At 39.7% G+C, this 24,884-nt stretch overlaps 1 protein-coding gene across 6 annotated transcripts in view; it reads left to right on the top strand.

Moving 5' to 3' along the window:
• The window catches only part of SPEF2 (sperm flagellar 2), a 289,696-nt gene extending 270,840 nt beyond the window's left edge, over nucleotides 1-18,856 (top strand). For 5 of the 6 annotated variants that reach the window (XM_072605837.1, XM_072605838.1, XM_072605834.1 and 2 more), the window contains one exon: nucleotides 855-3,571. In XM_072605837.1, the coding sequence (XP_072461938.1) occupies nucleotides 855-938 (84 nt within the window). In that variant the 3' untranslated portion in view covers nucleotides 939-3,571. Of the gene's footprint in view, nucleotides 1-854; nucleotides 3,572-17,722 lie in introns of those variants that run through there. The other variant, XM_072605832.1, reaches the window with a different exon arrangement.
• Nucleotides 18,857-24,884: the final 6,028 nt, after the last annotated feature.

Raw genomic sequence — 24,884 nt, 5'->3', positions numbered from 1 at the left:
CAAAGGACCATGTGCAAATAAGATGTAGATAGGACAAAGGACACATTTGTATAGAGGCAGCTATACCCAGTCAGAAAGACGTGAGTATAAATTCATACCCAAGTACTAGCTGTGTGACCCTGGGCACTATCTGGGCATTTAACCTCTATTTTTGTTTTCTCCTCTGTAAAGCCCTTACCTCAGGATTGTTGTGAGGATGAAACTAGATGATATTTGTAAGGTGCTTGGCAGACCTTCAAGTATCATACCAATGTTAGCTATGGTTGCTGTCATTGCTAAGACTTCTTGGAGAAACGTGGATTTTAGCTGAGACTTGAAGGTGATTGAGAAAGCCAGGAGGCAGAGCGGAGGGGGGAGTAAATTCTAGTCTTTCACTCCCCACATAAGCTGCTACTTCCTTGGCATTTGACATGCTTAGAAATCTTCAAGAAATTAAATATAAGAGAAAGAAAGCTAAAATATAACTGAATTTTTAAAAAACACAAATGAAAAAGTGCTAATTCTATAGGTAGAACCAAAAAAAAAGTATATATTAGAATCTTTAGAGGAATATAGGTTTTTACCAAAAAAATAAACAAGATGTAGTTTGAAATTCTATCTTAATGTCTGGGAAATTTATTTTTAAGTCAAAGAAATGTGATTGCCATTTAAACACAGAAATTGATGAAGCAGGAGAATCTTCACAGACAGAATTGGAATTGATTTGGCTACAGACTGATAAAGCAACTTCTCTCAAGTGGGGTGGTGGATGCATTATTGATCTTTCATTCTTGCCGTAAATTGTGTAAGAATTAATACTAAATCATTTGCTCATTTAAGTGTTCATAACTGCCCTTTGGACATTTTTTTCTTAGAATATTAAAGGAATTCTTCAACGGGTTGACCAACTGCAAGTCCTCAGTGAGGGGGAGCAGAAGATGATTGAGGAAAAGAAATAAAGCAAGAGGATGCTGATGGTATGAAGAAAAGCCACGACCCTTCTGGAGAGCCCAAGTGGAAATGTTTGCTGTTTTGAATCTGGTTCTTTTCATTACAGAAGCAACCACCAATCAAGCTTTGTGGAGAGCTGAAGACAAGGTCTTCTTTAAATTTCAAATCTTTTGGAAATTCACCTTGAAGTGTGATAGCAAAACTAGAAATTAAAAGGAAATATTTATTTAAATAGAATGAGAATTAAGCAGAACTACGTGTTGTTGAAGGAATAAAGTTCAGTGATTAAATTTGAAAGTACCCTAAAAGACAATATCCCTAGTAGGAGAATTGAGTGCAGAATCTCCCAGGAATTCACATGATCTTTTTGGTGTCTGCACTAGTGCTCCAATTCAAATCACGATCTTGGATCAAAGACAGAATTATCTCCACGTACACTTCCAAGATAAAGTGCTGCATTGTGAAAATGTTGTTTATAGACATCCCCAAGACATCCTTTCATAATCCTTTCAGAACTGCTCTTCTCTTGCCTTTATCTATAATATGGGTGTACATGTAGGTCTTTATGCAATTTTATCTAGTAAATAAAATAATGAATTAAATTAAATTACATTGCTATTTGTCTCACTTAAGGAAGTGTTTAAAAAAAAAATAGAAGCAATGGAGTGTGATGAAAAGGAAGAGAATGGGGGAACTCCAGTTCTAATTCTACACCTACCACTAACCAGTGGTGCAAACCTAGGCAAAGGACCTCCCCTCTGTGGGTCTCAGTTTCCTCACCTGTAAAATAGGGAGTTTGGATTAGGTGATCTCTATTGTCCTTCACAACTCTGGCAGTCTGTTGACACTTGTGGTGGCACACTTCTCTGTTAGCAGTGATTCACAATGGCTAGCCTGTCATTTGACTGGGTTCTCGGATGGCATGGAATGTCCTCTCTCTCTCTCTCTCTCTCTCTCTCTCTCTCTCTCTCTCTCTCTCTCTCTCTCTCTCTCTCTTCTCTCTCTCTCTCTCTTTGTCTCTCTCTCTCTCTCATAACCATTGTGTATTCCACTCATCCTACTTTGTGTCTAATCTGTAAATACCATTATAGGTACTCAAAATCAGCCATACAGCTCCCTAGAATAATGTAAGAAGGAAAGAGATGTGTCCCTATTGAAGGGCTCTCTGTCTTAGAGGGGTATGAAAGATGCAAAAGGCAACAATGACACTGAGCGAGCAGTTAGGAAGTGGAACCAATACACAAGAGAATGTAGATAATCAGAAACAGCAGGCGCCTGTAGCTTTTCTACTCAGATATGCTTGGGGACCACAATCTACTTTCTCCAGGATATCTTATAAAATCATGAAATCTGAGAATTCATGGTAAACCATGGATGAAAATGATGTAGTTCAACCTCTCATCCATTACAGTAATTTCCTTTACAACTAAGAGGTCATCCAGCTTCTATTTAAATAGCTCCTGTAATGGAGAACTCACTATACCACAGTGTCTGCTCTGTTTTTTGTTCTATCTTATCAAACCATTTTGTTTTATACAACCCTTTCTTAACATATTCTTCACTTCTACACACAAACCCTCCCATATAACAAAGAACAATTGTTCAGCAAAGCTAACACAGCAACCTTTTCGGATTAGATAGGTACCATTGCTTACCCAGAGTCCTCTACCTTTCCAAGAGGAGGGAAATGATTTTCCTCACCAGTCCTCCTGGAACAAGACTGGTGATTGCATTTAATCAGAGTTCATCTGCCTTTCAGCATTATTTTCATTCATATTTGTAGTCATTCTGTAAATTGTTCTTCTGAGCATTCATGAGCATTATGAGCATTCCTTCATGCTCATGCAAGTCTGTCCACATCTCTGTCATCTTTTACAACCCAATAATATTCCATTACATTTATATACCACAGTTTATTCCGTTATTCTCCAATCGATTAGGCCTTTCTTAAGTTTTAGAAAGTTCTTCCTAATCTTGATTTGCAGTCTGCATTCCCTGTAAAATCTAGTCCATAGTCAGAGATCTTCCTTCTATTCCATTGTTGCTTAGTCGTTTCAGTTGTGTTACACTGTGACCCCATTTAGAGTTTTGTTAACAAAGATATTACAGTGGTTTGCCATTTCCTTCTCCAACCCATTTTACAGATGAGGAAACTGAGGTAAATAGGGTTAAAGGACTTGCCCAGGGTAACACAGCTAGTAAGTGTCTGGAGTCAGATTTGAACTCAGGAAGATGGGTCTTCCTGACTCCAGGTCCAGCACTCTATCCACTGTGCCACCTATGCTGTCCTATCCATCAGGTAGCTTACCATTAAAAGGAGTTAGAGTTGCCTGAGGGATAGGAGATGGGAACCCAAAAGTACATAGTGTCTAGCAGAGTGAAACCAGAATGACAATTACCAAAAAAATTGCTATAGAGAATGTATATAAGCATAAAAATTCACTACTTGTTTTAGATTAAAGAACAATGAAGGGTGATATTTATCAAGAAGACCTGGATTCTAAATTCTGCCTCTGATACTCACTTGAATATTTCCAGTAATACAGAACTCACTGTACTAAGATGGGCCACTCTTTTTTTGTTGTTGAAACATTTTGTTTTATATACAAAATAAAAATTTTATGTAACCGTGGGAAAATTATTTAACCTCTCTGAGCCTTGGTTTCTTCATCTATAAGATAAAAGGACTGTGTTAAATGACCTTTAACATCCTTTCCAGATCTAAATATGTGGTCTTACCATTCTATGAAGTAATGCAAGGCATCCCAAAAGTTTTGATGCAGTTTTAAGATACTAAAATTTATCACTACTTTAAGCTACTAAAGCTTAAAACTGCACTAAGACTTTTAGGCCACCCTATATTTGTATACCTTATCTCATTTTATCTTCACAGTCTGAAGTAAGTAATGCAGGTATTACAGAGTCTGACTGAGCAGGGGCTTGAGCCCAAGTTATATGACACCAAATTCTATTTTCTGTTCACTACAGCATAGTGATGTAAAGGCAATTAAAGTAACAATTACGTTATTTTGCAGCAAGAATGATACTATCTTCGTCACAAAAACAATGATTTTGTTTTTTGGTTTTTTAATTTAGAATTTAATTATCCTAGGGAGACTGTATAATATCCTTTCTTAGAAATCTTACGAAAATCTCGCTAACCAATCTCAGATCACTTCCAACAATTTGGAGACCAACCAGTCCATCTTAATTATCAAATGAGGAGGTCTGTATGAAAAAAAAAATGGGGGCAGCTAGATGACATGGTAGATAGAGTTCCAGATTTGGAGTCAGGAAGACTCATCCTCCTGAGTTCAAATATGGCCTCAGACACTTACTAGCTGTGTGACCCTGGACAAGTCACTTAACCCTTTTTGCGTCAGTTTCCTCAACTGTAAAATGAACTGGAGAAGGAAAGGGCAAACCACTCCAGTATCTTTGTCAAGAAAATCCCAAAGAGGGTCATGAGTTGTACGGGACCAAAAACTACCAAACAGCAAAAATGAAAAAAAAAGTTTAAACCTTATAACATTACCTAAATGTTGACCATTATTGCTGATATTCCTTGCATTATTAGAAATAATACCTAAAATCTGACTGCCAAATAAATCATTCCTCCATCCCATTTCTAACCCCTTCCTTTTTTTTTCCCCTTCCCTCAATTTGAAGTAAGGAATAGTCCTTCCAGTCTTTTCCTAGGTAAAAGATTCACTGAAGTTTCCCATGTTAGAGCAAATGAATCCGGTATTCCTGTTTCACTGTGGTGCTATTTTCTCATCAGAACAAAGAGTGGACCAGAAGGTGAGGTCTGGTATCTTTTCCAGTGCTACGATTCTATGAAATGTCAGACCACATTCCAAGCACTGTCAATGCTCTGCAACGACTACTATTTTCTTTTTCTGTATATTCTATGCAACCTTTTGAAATCTTTATCTAGGTGACTTCTCATATTCAGCATTTCAGGACCAGTGAGTAAGGTCACTATTTGACTGATTTTAGAGAAGAAATTGTTAGTCAATGAGCCTTTATTAAGTATCTAATGTGTGTTAAGTACAGGAGAAACAAAGGGAAAAAAATGAAGCAGCACCTGCTTGTGTTTCTACGATGTTTAACCATAACCAGTTATAATAGACTAGAACACATTATAACCAAAGCTGTGAAATCTTAATGGAAAAAACTTTGAAGTACAGAAAATATCATAGTCTCATGGTTTTGTTTGGGTTTTTTTTGTGGAATGGCATTGAGTAGACAACATATTGTGATTTCATTCAGTCCTCACAGTCCAAGATTTTAACCCCAAATGGCCAAGAATTGTAAAATAAATAAATAAATAAAGGCTAACCATAAGATGCTAGAGTTAGGAGAAACCTTAGAAATCATCCAGTTCATCTCCCAGAAAATTGGAGCCCAGCTTGCTTTTCTTGTGCAATGAGTTCATTTTGTCTCAGTGACAAGTTGTGATTTAAAAATAAAGGAATGTAATTAGCTCATTAAGATCACATGCTAATTAAATACAAAGAAACCATGAAATGTTGCAGTGGAAAGTTTTCCAGATTTGGAGTCAGAATCTCTGGTTTTTTATTCCAATTTATGTCACTTGTCAGTAAGCGTCCTTGACACTTTCTGGGTACTTATCTCCTTGGGACTGTTTCTTTCTAAAATTAGGATGTTGATTATAAATGTAAATTGTTACTATTATAGGTCATGGGCAGTATATATAGGGTTGCCTCATAAATGGTATTGCATAGTAATTATGATTATTTCTGTAAAAAATGTGACCTCCTTTCTATTCCAAATTCCACCTTATCCTAGGGGACTTCAATCTACATGTTATTTAATGATGTGTCAAACAGCCTGGCCTCCCAGTTCTTCAGTTTCCTCAACTGTCATGATTTACACATTGACATCCCCTCACCCACACCCTTAATTTTGCCATCACCCACAAAAGATGTGAAGCACAGTATTATTTGCATGATCACAAACTCTGAAATTCCTCTATCTGACTATCACCTTCTAGCATTCATTTCCCTGTGTCTCACTCTTCCTAAATCAATGCTTTGTTCTCACTATGACCTCCAGCCTCCAGTGTTCTACCAGGGGCTACTCTGGCCTCACTCCCAGAAAGACACCTTAAAAACCATCTGGTCTAGTCCAACCCCTTCATTTTACATATGGGGAAACTGAGGCAAGGAGAAGTTGAGTGACTTGCTAAAGGTCACACAAGGGCCTAATCTTCACCCTGTCATTAACTATTTCAGCTTTCCATTGCCCCTTGTCTACTTGGGCTATCATCACTCATGCATCTCTAGACCCCAAAACTGGATTGCCTTTATCATCTACCTCTTTCACTTCTACTCGGATACTTCTGAATGCTAGATGAAACTGTTATTTCAGGTCTAATTTCAGCATATCTAGTGACACAGGCTTGATATTAGAATGCAATAAGCTGGCCCTAAAACAACTTTACTTAAGATTTTAAAGAATATAATTCAGAGAAGACAAAACTACCCTTTCACCTCAACATTTATTCATCATAGCAACCAGCGGCACTAAAACCAAAAGCTGTTAGGCCAGGCAATGGGCATTCCACTAAAGTCTCCAACTATTTCCCTACAGACTCAGCTGTTTATGTTTCCAGTAGCAAGGAAGCCAAAACAATGACGCTCTGAAGAACAACTTGAAAGCTTCCTTAAAGGGAAGCCAGCCTAATCTCTCTGTAATGGGTGCTGCATGTACCACAGCTGTGCTGAACGGGTCTGCTATAAATCTGTTGGCTATTCTCAGTTGCTACAAGGAAATCATTTGGACCTTATTAGCAATAAGGTTCCTTCCAACTCTATAACTCTTATGAAATGCTAATATTCTAATATTTCTAATATTCCTCATAGTAAATGAAATAAATTTTTTTCATGTTTCATCTTTGTTCTGGAAATTTAGGGTATTTCCTCACAAAAAGGAGAATGTTCCCAGATTTCAACAGACCTACTGAAGAAATGTAAACACTGGGATTTCCCCATTCAACCAATCTGACATGTCAATTGTGAAATTGTTTACAGCACCCAAAAACTTCCAACAGCTGGATAGACCTGGTATCTATTATAGGTACCTTTTGAGCTAAGTTGGGAGTCAGTTCACATAGATTAATAAAGAAATATTGCACTAACAAAAACAGAGTATGCCAGAGTTGGGGAAGGCCTCAGAGGCCATATTGCCCAGCCTGGACCTGAAGAAGATTCATTTCTATTACATAACAATCATTCAGGTTTTTTTCTTTCTTTGAAAGCTTCTACTGAGGAATCTGAAGTCTCCTGATACTCTTCCACTGTGACGAAGGGAATTTTTGTTAGGAAGTTTCTCCCTTCATCTTGCCTAAGTCTGCCTTTTGCACCTTTTACTCACTGCTCTGAATTCCTGAATTCTCCTAGTTATAGCCAAGAATGAGTCTAGTTCCTTCCTCAAATACTTAAATATAGCTATCATGGTCTCACCTCTTCCAAGTCTTCTCTTCTCCAAGCTGACATCTCTAGTTCCTTCAATTTGTGGCATAAATAATAGATATTCATAAATAAACCACATGGCATAATAATGGCTTTTCACTGTCCCACCTGCCCTTCTCTGGACACTTGCCCATTTCTATAGTATTCCTCCATAGCACTGATGTTGATTGTGAAAACAGTATAAGATTACTAAGGAGTTATCTGAATATAAACTTGTATAACAAATTTATTTATATTTTAATTAAGGAATAATCTTGATGTTAACTAGCAAAGAAAATCTTCATAACTTGTTGAAGTATTTATAAAACTTTCTACTAGTTCTGGAAGGGACTTTAATGATCACCTGGTCCAAGACATTTATTTTACCGCTAAGGAAAATGAGACCCAGAGAGTTGTGAATCTTGCTCAAAGTGATATCACCAATCAGTGGTAGATCCAGGTCGAGAACCTAGAGCTCTACACATAGATTAATGTGACAGCTTGGAGGTGTGCATTTAACAGGTCCCTCCCACCCTTGCTTTGAGGCATGTGCAGATATTCCCTACTTCAGGAGAGCTTATACAAAACATGCATGTGCCCAGATGTGCCTACTTATGCCTATATATGACTTAATCACTGGATTGAGTTCAAATTGGTTGATGAAGGTAGAAAAGACAGGGTGCCACATGAGGTTATAAAAAAAATAAAGGCAGCTTCTGGCTGCTGAGTGTCTTGTGAGTAGCCTTGAAGAAGACAAGATGTGACTGGAGGGGCCAAGGAAGGAGGCAAGCGGAGGAAGGAAGGGTCCTTCCCTGCTGTAAAACAGTATCAGAGCAGGGCCACCAGTCCCAATATGCACTATGGATTCAACTGGCGGGATTTATATCAGAAGCCCCTGGCTGCCTTGCCTCTCTTTTTGACTTTTACTTGTCTCTAGCAGTGATCTCCTGAATACAGAAATGTCTTCTAGTGACAGTGATGAAAGCAGTGTCTTCCAGAGTAGTTTCAGCCACAGTTTCAGTAGCAGGATTGGACTTGTGCTGAGTAAAGTGTTGACATCCAAGTGGGTAACTCTCTTCCCTTCCCCTCACCCCCAAGATCCTTATTAGTATCTGATCACACTGTGCCAATGGAAGTAAAATTATCAGCCAATTATCAGCCTTGCAAAAATATTAATTGTGCTAAAAGTGCCAAATTACTGTGCTTTCTAATCACTCTGTGAATCCTTGTTGCTTAGCAGTCTCTTTTCTACCTAGAAATCACCTACTTATTCTAGAGCTAATTTGTGTTTATGTAATGGATACCATTTTTTTCACTTTCTACTTTGTGGGGGAGAAAACACTTACACTTTGAGCCTGTAGTTAGCAAATCGCACTTCCAAAGTAACAACTTTCTGTGGAACAGCTGGAGTGAGAGTAAGGAGCCAATGAATGTGAGAATTCTTCTTCCCCTAAAGTCATGATGCATCTCTTGTCCCAGGTCATGCACTGTTGGGGAAGACCTAGGGTACCTGACAGATTCTGAATAATCTCACTAACTAAATCTAAACAAACACCACAAACTGGAGGTCATTCCCCACCACCTGCTTCAGTGAATTTCTGTCCTAGATCCCTAGCCCCAAAGTCCTCTTCCATATCCTATCTTCCAAGGTCTTTTCTAGGACAATCAAGGTACTCTCACCTTCTGCCAATGCTTCTATACTTCCAGTAGCTCCTGAGCTGCCCTACTTAGGCTGTCCTACCAGACTCTCATAAGACACAACATACCACCTATCAGGAAACTGAACATAAATAAATTGTCTTCAGTAGTCTAGTCTAATGTCTCATCTCCCTCAACAGACCTCTCTCTACCTACTGATACTCTGCCTGGAATCATGGCTAAGTGTTCAGCATATTTCTATCACCTTATATTCAACCCAACCCAGTGATTCTGAATGTTTGACTGTTCAGATACAAATCCCATTCTTCATCCTCAACTCATCTGTCCCTTACATATCTATCTAAATCCTATCCCCTTACTTTTTCATATCTGCTGCCACTCTGCTGTGACCTAGATTGCCTCTTCCATAACTAAACAACTTCCTTTCTTCTCAAACCTTTTCCTTTCTCACTCTTTTGGGCCTCACTGAGACATAGCTCCCTGAAGATGACACTACATACCTTGACAATCTTTCCAGTACTGGCTAAATAGATAAATATAGATATAGATATATAGATAGATATAGATAAATACATATATGTTGGTGGATGGAGCAGAGGGAATCTAGTCCAGAGTACAACGAAGGCCCCCTTGCTGTGAAGGCCTTTCCCTAGGATGGCATTTTTTAGAAAATTCTCCTTCTCTTTGCCTGTTTCTGGATTTCAAGCCATTTTCCTGCCTCTGCTGCTTTCTATGTAAGCAGTGGCTTTGTTCTGGGCCAACATGTAGTGTGGGGAAAGTTTTCTGCTCTCTCTTCCAGAGCCAAACCTTACCCCCATGACTGTGAATGATTGCATCCTGAGTGGATTTTGGCTGTACACTGACCTGTTGTGACCCAGGGCATATCTTGGGGGTATTTCAGCCTAGTTTTACCTGTGCTTTTCCTACTTTGGACTTACTGGACTGATGTAAGGGATTCTGCCCCAGAGTGTATTGTAGGCCCCCCTTGCTGTGAAAGCCTGTCCCAAGGATGGGATTTTGTGGAAAATTCTCCTTGTCTTTGCCTGCGTCTACATTTGAGGCCATACGTTGGGAAAGCATTATCCGATACTTTCCAGATATGCAGTGACATTGTCCTGAGCAGAGTGTGGAAAGAGTTCTGTGCTCTCTGCTTGAGCCCATCCTAGACCCCACTACTGTTAATGATTTGAATTCTGGGTGAATTTGGATTGTACATTCCCTTTTGTGACCCAGAGCACACTTTATGGGCATTTTGTCATAATTTTGCTCTGCCTTTCCACCACTGGAGTTTCTAACTTCTAAAGATTGTTGGTGGATGGAGGTGATGGCATCTGAATGCCTTTCCCTCAGATGGCATTTTTTAGAAAATTCTCCTCTTTGCCTAGGTGTAGATTTGGGGTCAAAAGCTGCCTTTTTTTCTTTGGGTTTACTGGTGACATTTCTTGCTCATAGATCAAGCCTTAAACCCAGTTCACTCTGGAGCTCGGACTGGACGAGTCTCCACCCACCTAGCACAGAGTGGATGTAATAACTAAATCGTAATTGTTTCTGTTTTATTTAGGAACCCTGAGGGTCTTCCCCTCCCACTTTTATTTTTTTTTAAAGGGCCATCTCTTAAGTAACTTAAAGAAGCCTATTCATTGAATGGGTACATCTCACTCAAAGTCAGAATGCTATAAGACCTTAGCGTGATAGGGCCAGGGTCTCCCATTGCATCCTGGACCATCTCCAGTTGTGCTCATGAATATCAGACCACTGGACCCAGATGGCTCAGGAGAAGAAGGTAAGGTTGGTGACCTTGCACAGCCCTCACTCACTCAAATCAAAGTCAACTGCGAGTCATATCATCATCCTGAGGTCATGGTCCTCTTCCAGAACAAAGGACAAACACAACAACAACATATACTCTTGTATTCTACCAACTCCCTAGTCATAGAAAAATGGGAGAGCCACAATACTCCTTGCTACCCATTGCCACTTCCATACTTCCTCTATCACCTTTACTTAGCTATGTCTCTTTCTCTGAAGTTCATGCTATGCAAGTTTATCAAAAAATCCAAAACCGGGTAGTTCTTATTTAACAATACCCAGGTAATTTGCCTTTCTTCAACAAGGAATTCACCACCTAGGTCATAGTCTTTTTATCCCTCTCCATCTCCTACCCTCATAAGGATTTTGACATATATTGATACCCCCTCAAATACCCTAACTTCCCAATTCTTCAATCTACTCTATTCCATCACTTACTCCTCCAAACTACGTTAGTTGTACACAGAGATCATACTCTTGATCTTACAATCATCCACAAGTATTCAATTTTCTTACTTACAAACCTTGTGACTCCTTTGTCTTATAATCTTTTATCATTCCATATTTCCTTCAACCATATACTTCACTCTGACCTACATTCCTTTCACACTTCAGTTTTTCTCATCCACTGGCTACATTCTCTGCCCTCCCCTCCATTGACCCCATAGTGAACCAGCCCAAATCTACACTAACCCTCAAATCCCTCGTCATTACTGTCCTATTTCCAATTTTACCTCACCAAACCCCTGCCCTGAATTATTCCAAAGATGTGTTTCTTTGCTCTTAGACATGTACTGCTGAACAGACCTGGAGGAAATTATGAAACTGCAGAGTGTTCACTACAGATTTACGTTATTTAATCCCAACCGAGCTCCCACTGTAGGAAAGCAAATATTAATCCTTCCTTCCTAGTTAACTGTCCAACTCTTCATAGCTTCTACTTTCAATATCCTTGTCTCTTTTCAAACCTCCTCTGGCACCCCCTCTCTGCACCCTGTGAACTGATTGTTTCTTCACTGAAAACATGGAGACCATCCAACAAAATCCCCCCTTCTCCACACTTCCTCATTTCACATCCTTCAGACTTTTCCTACACTATATCCTCTTTCACTCAAGTTCAACATAAGGTCCTTCTTTCCTCAGCCAGCCCCTCTGACAGTACCCTTGACTGCAGATTGCCCCATTACGCTCATAGTCTCTCTTATTTTCAATCTCTATCTACTTGTTCCTTCTCTGCTGCCTACAAACATGTCCACGTCCCCTTCATCCATAAAAGAGTTATCCCATCATCTCACCACTCCTGCAACTCTCCTATACTTCTTCTCCCCTTATTTAAACTCCTTGAGAATATTTTTGTTGCCTCTGCTTCATTTCCTCTTACTCTGAATTCTGACTTCTAATATCATTAAATTAAACAGCTCACTTAAAAATGGCCAACGGCCTCTTTATGACCAAACTCAACGGCTCTTCTTTTATTATTTCTCTGTAGCATGTGACTCTGCTGGTCCCTTTCTCCTTCTAGCTGCTCTCTTCTCTCTGGGGTTTCATGACCCTTCTCTCGAAATTCTCCTATCTGTTGATCTGCTGTTTTTTGCTCTCCTGTGTTCTTTATCCAAGCCATATCTGCTAACAATGGTTATTCCCCAAGGTTCTGTCCTGGGCCCTCTTCCCTTCTCCCTCTATTTATTATCTTGCTTGATGAAATTGTGAGCTTTCTTGGATTCAGTGATCATCAGTGGAGATTCCCAAATCTGCATATCTACATAAGAGCCTTAAATCCTCTCCTGAGCACCAGTCCCACATCACTGGCTTCCTCTTGGACATCTTGTGTCTCCTTTAGATGTTAAATTCAACATGTCCAAAATGGAACTTTTCTTTTCCCTCAAACCTTCCCCTTGTCCAAACTTGCCTAATACTGTCAAGGGCACCACCAAATTTACAGCCAGCTTAAGCTTATAACTTCAGCATTATCTTCAATTTCCCACTCTCACCCAACATTTGCAGTCTAGTGTCAGATATTATCATTTCCACCTTCACAACATGTCTTGTGTACGTCCCCTTCTCTGTATTCATATTGCTCTAAACCTCCTTTCTGCCTATATCATCACTCACCTGGGACTATTCTAAAGTCTAACTGATCAGTCCATCTCAAGTCTCTCCCCACTCCAACTCATCTTCCATTCAGCTAACAGTTAATTTTCTTTTAAAGCATAGGTCTGACCAGACCACCCTTCTGCTCCGTGAGTCCCAGTGGTTCCCTATTATCACCAGAATTAAGTAGAAACTCTATTTGACATTTAAAGCTCTCTATAAACTTGCTTCTTCCTACCTTTCCAGACTTATTACATTTTACTCCTCTCCATGCATCCTGTGATCCAGTCACACAGGTCTACCCCCACTTCCTCTAACAGGACATGACATCTCCTATCTCTGTGCCTTTGACCTGGTTGTCCCCCTTGCCTGCGACAGTCTCATCCTTCCCTGTTGCCTCTTGGTTTTGCCTGGCTTTCTTCGAAATACAGTTCCAATCCCATGTTCTACAAGGGGCTTTTCCCAGTCCCTCTAGATATTAGTACCTTCATCTCTCAGGTTGCCTTTGATCTACTCTGTATAGAACTCGTATATAATTAGATATTTACATATCTCACCCATTAATATGGGGATTATGTAAGGGATGAGACTACTTTTACCTCTCTGCACATCCTCAGTATTTAACATAGTACCTAGCTCATTTGAAGTACTTAATTAAATGTTTGTTGACTGAATGGCTATTGAAAATGGGGAATTTACTGCTCCATTTCCAGTAAAGTCATATAGACATTATTTACCAGGGTAATAATTAAATTCAGGTCTTTCTGACTCCAAGGTGGGCTCTCTACCAATCATGTATGTTTGTTAATTGATAACATCATTCACACAAAAAAAAATTGAATTAGAATCAGTCACCCAGAATTTATAAGACTCCTATGTCTTATAGAAAACCTGTTCATTGTGATGAAATTCCCCTAAATTCTTAGTCTTCTGCAGGATTCTCTTTCTATCTTGTTACCCTAAAAACTAGATCTCCTTTTCCCCCAAAAGTTACCCTGTTTCTTGAATACATGGAATACATTCTTTCTCCTACTCATTCCAATTCATAGGATGAAAAGAAATTAGTAATGTCCCCCAGTTATCCCTACCTCCAGTTAGAACCATTAGGATGTTCTGAGAAATTATCCAGTGTTCTTTTCCACTTAGTGTGAGACTTCCTTCTTTAATACATACTTGACAGATCCTCTTTAACACTCTAACCTTTAAACATTTTTGATAAGAGGGAACTCACTATCTTACAAGGCAGCCATTCCATTTATTGATAATTCTTATTTTCAAAGAATTCTGCCTTACTTCAGCTTCACCCCTTATCTATATATGTGTAGGTATGTATGTATACACATATGTAGTATATATGTATTTATATACACATACTACATACATGTACATGTGTGTGTTGGATATTTGCTTATATGTGTACATACACATATATAATATATGTGTGTATATCTTGATTTTGCTTGCCTGTGAACATGCTGTTTAACAGGTTGGTAGCATATAGAGCTAGGGTAGCTAGGTGGTGCAGTGGACAGAACACTTGACCTGGAGTCAGAAATATCTGATTTCAAATCCAGCCTCAGACACTTAGTAGCTATGTGACCCAAGGCAAGTCACTTAAGCCTTATTTGCCTCAGCAAATGGGAACACGTTAGAGAAGGAAATGGCAAACCACTCCAGTATCTTTGCCAAGAAAACTCCATGGACAATGTTCATGGGTCATGTAGAGTCAGACACAACTGAATAACTGAACAACAACAGAAAACACGTGACTAGAGCACTGGACCTAGAATCAGGAAGACCTGAGTTCAAATCTGGCCTCAGACACTTACAAGCTATGTAACCCTGGGCAAGTCACTTAACTTCTCTGAATCTCAGTTCCCTCAAAATAGGGATAATAATGGCATCTGCCTGCCAGAGCTGTGAAGACGATAAAAGGAGATATTTATAAAACATTTGATAAACTTTAAAGTGCTATGTAAGGGATAACTATTATTATTTCCCACATAAAACATAAGCTTCCTGAGGGCATGGTCTGGGCTCACTTACATCTTTGTACAATGCCTACCACATAGTTTGCACTTAGTAAGGGCTTATTGGTTGGTTAGATGATATACACATGACTCTAAAATACAAGTCTCCAAACCAAACTTCTTTCTGGATATCCAGTCTTGGATCTCCAGTGTTTCATACTACCAGTTCTGGACTTTTCCATTGAGATACCTTGCTGACATTTTAAACTCAACATGTTTGAAACCAAAAGCACAAGCTTCCCCTTCAAACTAGCTCCTCATTAAGACTTCCCTACTTCTGTTAGGCTCACGTTCTCTAGCTGTCTAAGCTCTAAATCCCAGGAGCCATGAGGTTATAGAATTTAGAGCGCAGAAGAAGGGACCTCAAAGCTCATCTAGTCCAGATCCATTATTTTACAGATGAGAAAGGTGAGGACCGTGAAGGTGAAATCACTTGGGCACAGACATAGAAGTAGATTCAGCGTAGTTTCAAAATCACAGAGTTTCAGAGTGGCAGGGACCTCAGAGGTCATCTTATCCAACTCATAAATAAGCAAGATTCTCTCTACCACAATACCCTCTGAATAGTTATTCAGATATTGAATGATCTCAAGTAAGAGGGACCGCAATAATACTGGAGGTAGGCCTTTGAATTTTAGGAATGACTAAATTCCAGGCACATTTCCTGACAGCAAGTCTAAATCTATATCTTTGGAGCTTTCATCCATTGACTCCCAGTTCTGACCCTGGTGGCCAACCAGAGACAGTTTCATCCATTTTCCGCATGAAAGGCCTTCAAACACTAGAAGACATTGATCACGTCTCTCTTTAATCTTTTCTGGTTGTTGTCCTTCATTCTCAAAGAAGATGAAAATGACATCACTATGCTAGAGTTAAGTTTCAGTGCGTCTGACTGTGTCTGATCAGACCTGTAGGAGCTCTGAATGCTCTGTCACAGATTGGGCACAAATACTGGTGTGAACATTTGGGGTGGATTCTCTAAACTTGTGCATCCTAAAAATAAATACATAAATAAACCTGCACATCCTACGTTTCCTTTAACCTGCTGTTTCACTTCTTTTTTTCTGTTTTTTATATTAATTTATTTGGTTTTTGTTTTCAACAATCATTTCCATAAGTCTTAAATTTTCTCCCCCTCCCCCCCAGAGATGGCATACAGTCTTATGTGGGTTCTACACATACATTCTTATTAAACACATTTTCACATTAGTTATGTTGCATAGAAGAATTAAAATGAATGGGAGAAACCATGAGAAAAACCGAAACAAAACACAAGAGAAAATATTCTGCTTCATTCTGCATTCCAATTCCATAGTTCTTTCTCTGGATGTGGATGCATTTTGCCTCTGGAGTCCTTTGGGAATGTTTTAGAAATTTATGACCAAACAAGAGATAGAAAACATTATGAAGTGCAAAATGGATAATTTTGATTACATTAAATTGAAAAGTTTTTGCACAAAGCCAATGCAACCAAGATTAGGAAGGAAGCAGAAAACTGGGAAAGAATTTTTGCAACTAGTGTCTATGATAAAGGCCACATTTCTAAAATATATTGATTCAATTCTGCTTTGCTCGTAAAGCAAGTCTCTATGTCTATTTTCTACCTACTCACCAGTAGCCTTCTCACCAAGTAAATACCACTGCCCCTATCACCCTCTTCTATAATGATGAATTTTTGACCTGGGTCACCATTTCATTAGGTGCCCAGGCCATCCATGCTTACTTGATTTCTGGCTCTACTCCACCTTTCTACTTTGTCCCTGTGCCAATGCCTTCCTTCCCTTTCTCCTGCTTTCTGACTATCTTTAATGTGTTGTCTTCCTCCCAGTAAACTGTATGCTATTTAAGAGTAGGGACTGAATTCTTTGCCTATGTATGTATTGTCAGCACTTAGCACAGTGCCTTGCACATAATAAGCTCTTAAGACATGCATGCTGTATTTCCACCCATGTCACCAATACACACGTGCACACACACACGCACACACACACACTCAATAAACCATAGTAGCTCCCTATTGCCTTCAGAATCAAAATGTTCTGCTTGACATTCAAAGCCCTTCACCACAATCTAGCCCTCCCATACCTTTCCAGTCTTCTCACAATTTCCTCCCCTGACCATGTATGCTTTGATTCAATGGCACTGGCTCCCTGGCTGTTCCACAGCCAAGACATTCCATCTCTCAATTCCAGGCATTTTCTCTGGCTGTCCTCCATATCTGAAATGCTCTCCTTTTTTCATCTTCACCTACTGGCTTCCCTGGCTTCCTTCAAGTCCCAATTAACTCCCATCTTCTACAGGAAGACTTTGGCAACCCCGCTAAACTTGAGTGCCTCCCCTTTTAATTATTTCCTATTTATTCTGTACAGGTATGTCTTGTTTTATTGTGCTTCACAGACATCGTGGGTTTGTTTTTTTTTTTTTTTTACAAATTGAAGGTTTGTGGCAACTCTGCATCAAGCAAGTTTATTGGCACCATTTTTCCAACGGCATGTGCTCACATCCTGTCTCTGTGTCACATTTTGGTAATTCTTGTAATATTTCCAACTTTTTCATTGTTATTATATATGTTATGGTGATTTGTGAACATTGATCTTTGGTGCTTCTATTGTAATTGTTTTGGGGCACCATGAATCACCCCAGATAAGATAAGCTTAATCAATAAATGTTGTGTGTGTTCTGATTGCTCCATTGACTGGCTGCCCCCATTTCTCTCTTTATCTTCAGGCTTCCCTATTCCCTAAGATGCCACAATATTGAAATTAAGCCAGTTAATAACCCTACGGTGGCCTCTAAGTGTTCAAGAGGAAGAAAGAGTTGATCAATGCAGCAAACCTCATTGTTGTCTTATTTTAAAATATTGCCACAGTCAGTCACCTCGACCTTCAGCAACCACCACTCTGGTCAGTCAGCAACCATCCATCAACATCAAGACAAGACTCTCCATCAGCAGAAAAGATTGGGACTCACTGAAGGCTCAGGTGATGGTTAGCATTTTATAGCAGTAAAGTATGTTTTAATTAAGGTATGTACAATTTTTAAAAATACACTTAATAGGCTACAGTATAATGTAAACATAACTTTTATATGCACTGGGAAACCAAGTCATTTTATTGCAATGTTCTTTTTATCGTGGTGGTCTGGAACCAAACCTGTGACATCTCCAAGGTATACCTGTAATTTAGCTTGATGGTACATATTTGTTTGCTCGCTGTGTCCCCAGGCAGATCATGAGCTCTTTGAGGTAAGGGACTGGCTTTTGCCTCTTTTCGTATGAGTATGAAACACAGTGCCTGGAACATAGCTAGCAGGCACTTAATACATGTTTGTTCAAATCTATCTATCTTTCTATTTACATATCCATGTTATCCCATCTCAATATCTCTAGTTCCTTCCATACATTCTCCTCCTCCAGTATTCAGTCAGTCATCAAAGTTTTGTTTATTCCTAATTCAGGCCTTTTGTACCTCTTACCTAGACAATTCTGCTAGCCTCAAAAATGGTCTGCCCTATAACATCTTGTCTCTCTAATCCCTCCTGAAAACTCTTGCCATATTAGTCTTCTCAAAACACAACTTGGAGCATACATAATAATAGCTGCAATTCAGATAATGCTATGATATTGAAACAGAATAATTTGCTTTCTAGTATCCTTTAGCTAAGATTTAAAAAAAAAACAACCTTCCCAAACTCAAGACAAAACCAAACAAAAGCCCCAAACATGTAATAAATGACTACTATGTGCCAGACACTGTACTAAACTCGTTTCAGATATTATCTCATTTGATCTTCACAACCACCCCTGGGAGATAGGTGCTGTTATTTTCCCCATTTTACAGATGGAGAAAATGGGGCAGGCAGAGATGAAGTGACTTGCTCAGAGTTGCACAGCTAGTAAGTATCTGAGACTGGACTTGAAATCAGGTCTTGCTGACTCCAAGTCCAGCACTCTATCGACTGTGTCATCAGTATTCTGGTGATGGGATTCTTTGACAAAGAAAATAAACAGGAACAATACAAAATGATCCTGACTCCTGTTTGACCCCCTTCTCTTTCTGTGACAATGGTGGCAAGGTAACAGGAAAAGGGATACAGGAGTAGAAAGTCCCAAACTTTCAACCACCTATAGACATTGACTCGATCACTGGCTTTGTAAATGTGAGCTTCCTATCGAATTACCCATGTTTTCATACTAGTAGAAGAAATGAATCATGTAAATTCTCCCTATAAATATTCTCCCTATAAATAAAATTAGAAGAAAAAAGAGAGTTGCAACTAAAGGGAAGGACTGCTTATAGATTCTCCTTAGAAAGGCAAATAATTATAATAATAATGGGTGGAATTAGTTGTAGTATGTCAAAAAGCAAAAGGAAGCATGTTTCCATGGGATGTTGAGTTATTTTGTGTTGCAGTGGTCATGATAAAAAATTTTAAATACCATTATAACACTAATTATAACGTATGTACCAACATCTGCTTTTTTAATATATAATTTATTTTTCAGTTCTCAACATTCACTTCCACAAGAACTTGAGTTCAAAATGTTCTCCCCATCTCTCCCCACCCCCCCCACCCCAGTAGAGCATGCACTCCATCCACCCCTTCCTCCAGTCTGTCATCCCTTCTATTACCCACCCTTCTTCCATCCCCCTTCCCCTCTATTTTCCTGTAGGGCAAAATAGATTTCTGTACTCCATTGCCTGTATAGTTTAATTTCCAGTTGCATGCTAAAACTATTTTTAACATTCATTCTTAAAGCTTTGAGTTCCATATTCTCACCCTCCCTCCCCACCCACCCACATTGAGAAAACAAACAATTCAATATAGGTCATACATGTGTATGCAAAGCACTTCCATAGAAGTTATGTTGTAAAAGACTAACCACATTTCCCTCTGTCTTATGCTGCCCTCAGTTTATTCCATTCTCTTCCTTGACCTGTTCTCCCACAATAGTGTTTGCTTCTGATTATCCCTTTCCCCAATTTGCTGTCCGTTCTATTATCTTTCATCTCCTATCCCTTTCCCCCTTGCCTTCCTGCAGGGTACAATTGATTTCCATATCCAATTGAGTGTGTACTATTCCCTCATTAATCCAAATCCCATAAGACTCACTTATTTCCTTTCATCTCCCCCCTCTTCCCTTTCATTGTAAAAGTTCTTTCTTCCCTCTTTTATGTGAGATGATTTGCTACATTCTACTTCTCTCTTTCTCTTACTCCTAGTACATTCCATTCAACAGTAAATTTTATTTTTTTAGACATTCTCCCTTCATATTCAGCTCACCCTGTGCACTCTGTTTATGTATATATACATACAAATAAGTATATATGTATATATACACACATATATACATACCTACACACACCCATGTACATATACATACCTACACATATATAATATATACATACATACCCATACATGCCTACATATATATATGCATGTATACATATATATACACATATAAATATTTCCTCTAACTACCCTAATACTGAAAAAGATATCATGAGTTACAAATAACATCTTTCCATATAGGAATGTAAACAGTTCAACTTTAATGAGTTCCTTAAGGCTTCTCTTTCCTGTTTACCTTTTCATGTTTCTCTTGATTCTCATATTTGAAAGTCATATTTTCTATTTAGCTCTAGTCTTTTCAATGAGAATGCTTGGAAATCCTCTATTTCATTGAAATTTCATTTTTTCCTCTGAAGTTTGCATGCTTCCAAGGTGGTGTGATCCTGGCAAAGGCATGGTCACTGCTTCCTGGTTTACTCTGTGGTGTTTATCAAGGAAGGGTCCCTAGTTCCCTGCAACTGGACACATTAGCATTCTTCTTTGCCTTGTTCCCTTGTGATTGACTACCAGAGCTTCCCTCCTCCCTGAAACTGTGACCCAGAACTATGTATGGACAATAGAATTACCAATCACTAGCAGCTATACCCAGAGTCAGCAGAATTCCCTGTAATCTCTTTCTGACCAATTGTCTGACCCCCTTTCCAGCTCTGACCTGAGAGCTCCTGAAGCTGCTGCCACCTCATGTGTAGTCTTGTCTACCTAAACTTTTGTTGGCCCTTCCACTCCAAAATTTTATTTTAAGTCATCATTTTAGAGCTGTCTGGAGTGGAATGGGGGGAGAAGAGAAGAGAATATAGAAAGGAAGAGGGAAGGGAAGGGAAGGGAAGGCAAGGAAAGGCAAGGGAAGGCAAGGGAAGGCAAGGGAAGAATTTGATTCAATTATTTTCAGACATCAACAAACAGATGGAGAGATATCTTTTGAGATAGAAGTAACCTTGAAGTTAGACTCGGTGGAGGTCATGCTAGTTCACACTATACTTCAAATGCTGAAAATAAATCTGAAAACCTGACTTAGTCCTCTTGAGAGAATTGTGGTTTGTCCTTTATTCTTGAAGAGGAACATGATATCAGGGAGATGATGACATGGCTTGCTGTTGAATGATTTGAGTGAGGGAGGGTTGCGCAAAGTCACCAGCCTCACTTTCTCCTCCAGAGTCATCTGGGTCCCATAGCCAAATATCAATCAGGACAACTGTAGATGGCCCTGGAGGCAGTAGGAGACCTTGATTGTTTTCATCTAAGGTCAGGTTCTCACTTTGAGTGAGGCAACACCCACAGACCTCTTTAACAAACGAGTCAAACGGCGTTCGTAGCCTGGTTCCTCCCCAAGTGATCTGAATGACCTACCTTCTGGTAGACCCTCTTCTCCTAAACTCCTCTCTCTTGGACCTGGTTGTAAGCTGAGACTCTTTCTCACCTAGCTGTTTCCCAAAACTCTCAGATAAATTTTGTGTTTCCTATCATGCTTGAATAAGATTTCAGGATATGTACCACAGTTCCTCTTACCCAAAACTCTGGAACTCACCCCTTTGCCTTCTATGTTGTCTTCCAGAGAAGAAAGTCCTAACTAAAGACTATGTCTTCTTTGCTGACCTGTTCCATCCTCCTTGTATATAGGGATAGTCACAGGATCATAAACCTATGCTGTAAGGGACCTCAGAGATCATTTAGTCCACCCCCTACCACCACTATCATCATTTTATAGACAAGGAAACTGAGAGTGACGTTCCCAAGGACACAGAGATCGTTTCAGAGAGGAGATTTGAACCCAGAGCCTCTAATCTCAGAGGCAAGACTCTTCCCACTGTATCATTTATTGTTATAAATGCTGCCAAGGGCTCTGTAAAAGAAGCCTCTCTTCTTTCCATTTACAATACCCTGTTTGTGTGCAACATTTCCACTCCAAGGACAAAACCACATTTTATTTTGTTTTGTTTTGAGCTTATTTCAAACCAAACTAGAAAAGACATGCTGGCGCCTAGGTGGCTGAAATTCAGAACCCTGTTATGTGACACCTCCCTCCTCTCACCCCAGCCCTGGAGCCCTGATTGTCAGCCTGGGACCGGGGGCAGAAGCTGTTGTGTCTCTACCCTTCGTGCTAACCACAAGGAACATGAGCAGCTAAGCAAGCACTATGTCAGAAAGAGCCTAACCTCGCCGTCCTCCCACAAACCAGGTTGAAGCCACAACATCCTTCTCACACTGAAGGAGACTTGACAATGTCCCTGAAGTGAGAGGATTCCCATCAGCACTTCATCTTCTATCACAAGCCTCTCAATCAAACTTTGAAGTCCCTCCCAGGGGCTGCTGATTTCTCAACCACCTTCATTTTCTTCTGAGGGCAGGGGAAGAATGTCCTCCTGCAGCCAGGGGCCTAAGTTTCTTAGCTTCCTGCTGGTCCAAGTTCCCTTTCTCAGGTCACTTCACATGTTCTTTCACAAAACACATAAGCACACTGAGACTCTACTTGTAAATGTGAGTTAATACTATTTCTCTTGGGAGGATCTTTTCTCTAGAGCAAGGGTTTTTTTCCTCAGGCCCATCATTCTATTTTGTTTTGTTTTTTATTTTAATTACTGCATTTTAGCATAATTTTTTTTGGATTTTATTCTTTGTGTTCAAAAACATTATTCTGAGAGGGCATCCATAGGCTTTACCAGACTGTTAAAAACTCCTACTTGAGTCTAAGCTGATACCCAGCAAACTTGTCAAGACCCTGGTTGGTTATTTGTCCTTCATTTTCAAAGAGGACCAGTGACATTGCAGGTGATGTCTTGACTTGCACATGAATTGGATTTAAGTGAGACAGCATTGCACAATCGTCAGCCTCACTCTTTCTTCCAGAGTCACTAAGTCAAGATAACTGGTGATGACCCTAGGATGCAGTGGATGACCTTGGCATCTCCAGTGCCTGACCAAGATCTAAGCACTCCATAGCACCTGCTTCAGCCACCTTCATGGCCACTGGAACAAATTGTTCTCATCTGCCCATCCCACCAGGGTTTGAGGCTTGTCTGTTACCCTCAACCTGGTTTAGCCCATCTGTCGAGATGGTTTAACAAGTTTGGCCACTGTGCGTGTTACAGTTTCTTGAGCCACAAGTGAGAGTTGGGTGATGGGTGGATGCCAATGGTGGATGAGAAGCCCTGAAAAGGTCTAGGCAAAGACTTACATGAGAGTTGATGGTTCTTCCTGAACACCACATACATAGACCCTGAGAAGAAACTGAATGGCTGGGGATTTGGAGCCTGTGAGGAGTTAGGCTCAGGAGTGAACAGGTACCTAAAGCTCCAGATCTTGTCCTCTTAGCTTGGGACCAGCTGCTTTGCCCCTACCCTATACATCTGAGTTGCTGGGCAACATACCCTATATTCCAACTCTGATCCTTGGTGATCCTGGGCTAAACTTATAGGACAATGTAGAGGGAAGAATGCTGGACCTTGAATGAAGAGCTGTTCTCTTGAATACTCTCTCACAATCATAGTAGCTGCAAGGCTAGTTGGGAAGCCTCTCTTTACCTCCTCAATAAAATGGGAGTGATGGTAATAGCATTTGGGTTTAAAAGAGAAAGACCTGGGTTCAAATGCCATCAAATACTGGCTTTGTGACCCTGGGCAAGGGCCCAGGCAACTCTTTAAGAATAAAAGTTGCAAGTAGATGCCTATATTTATTAGCAGAGTTTCCTCACCTTATACCAAAGAATATACAGGTTCAGTTCTATTTCTATTACCAGTCTTGCTTTACACACATTTATCTTACTTGATCCTCAGAGCAATCCTGTGAGACAGGTGCTACTAGAATTTTTATTTTACAAATGGGAAAACTGAGGTTCAAAAAAGAAGTAACTTGTCCTGGTTCACAGAGCTGGTAACTATCTAAGAAAGAATTTGAACCCAGATCTTCCAGATGCCAAGTTCACTATTCCTCTCCATAATAATATATCTTCAACCTTCTTTGACTCAATTACCCATGGATGATTGGGGGTAAAAGCAGAGGTGAGGCAACTAGATTGTGTGGTGGGTAGAGCTCTGGGTCTCAAATCAGAAAGACCTAAGTTTAAAACCTTAGAAACTTACTAGCTGTGTGATCCTTGGTAAGCCACTTAACTTCTAGCTGCCTCAGTTTCCTCAATTATAAAATGGAGATTACAATAGCACCTTCCCCTTCAGGGTTGTTTTGAGGATCAAATGAGATAATATTTGTAAAGTGTTTATCATTCAGTCAGTCACTAAGTATTTATTAAGTGCCTACTATGTGCAAAGCACACTGGGAACGCCAGAAAGAGGCAAAAAGATGGACCTTGTCCTCAAGGAGATCATAGTATAATGGGAGAGACAACAAGCAATCAAATTATGTACTATAAGCTATATGCAGGATAAAGAAAAAGCATCAACAGAGAGGAGGCACTAGAATAAAGAAAGGTTGAGAAAGGCTTCCTATAGAAGACTGGATTTGAGTTGGGACTTCAAGGAAGCCAAGGAAGCTAGTAGGTAAGAGATGAGGAAGGAGACCATTCTAGGCAGAAGGGAGATAGAGT

Source organism: Notamacropus eugenii, chromosome 4 (genome assembly GCF_028372415.1).
Source record: "Notamacropus eugenii isolate mMacEug1 chromosome 4, mMacEug1.pri_v2, whole genome shotgun sequence".
Classification (NCBI taxonomy): Eukaryota; Metazoa; Chordata; class Mammalia; order Diprotodontia; family Macropodidae; genus Notamacropus; species Notamacropus eugenii.
Note: the sequence above shows the minus strand (reverse complement) of the source record. Positions and strands in the feature narration are given on the sequence as shown.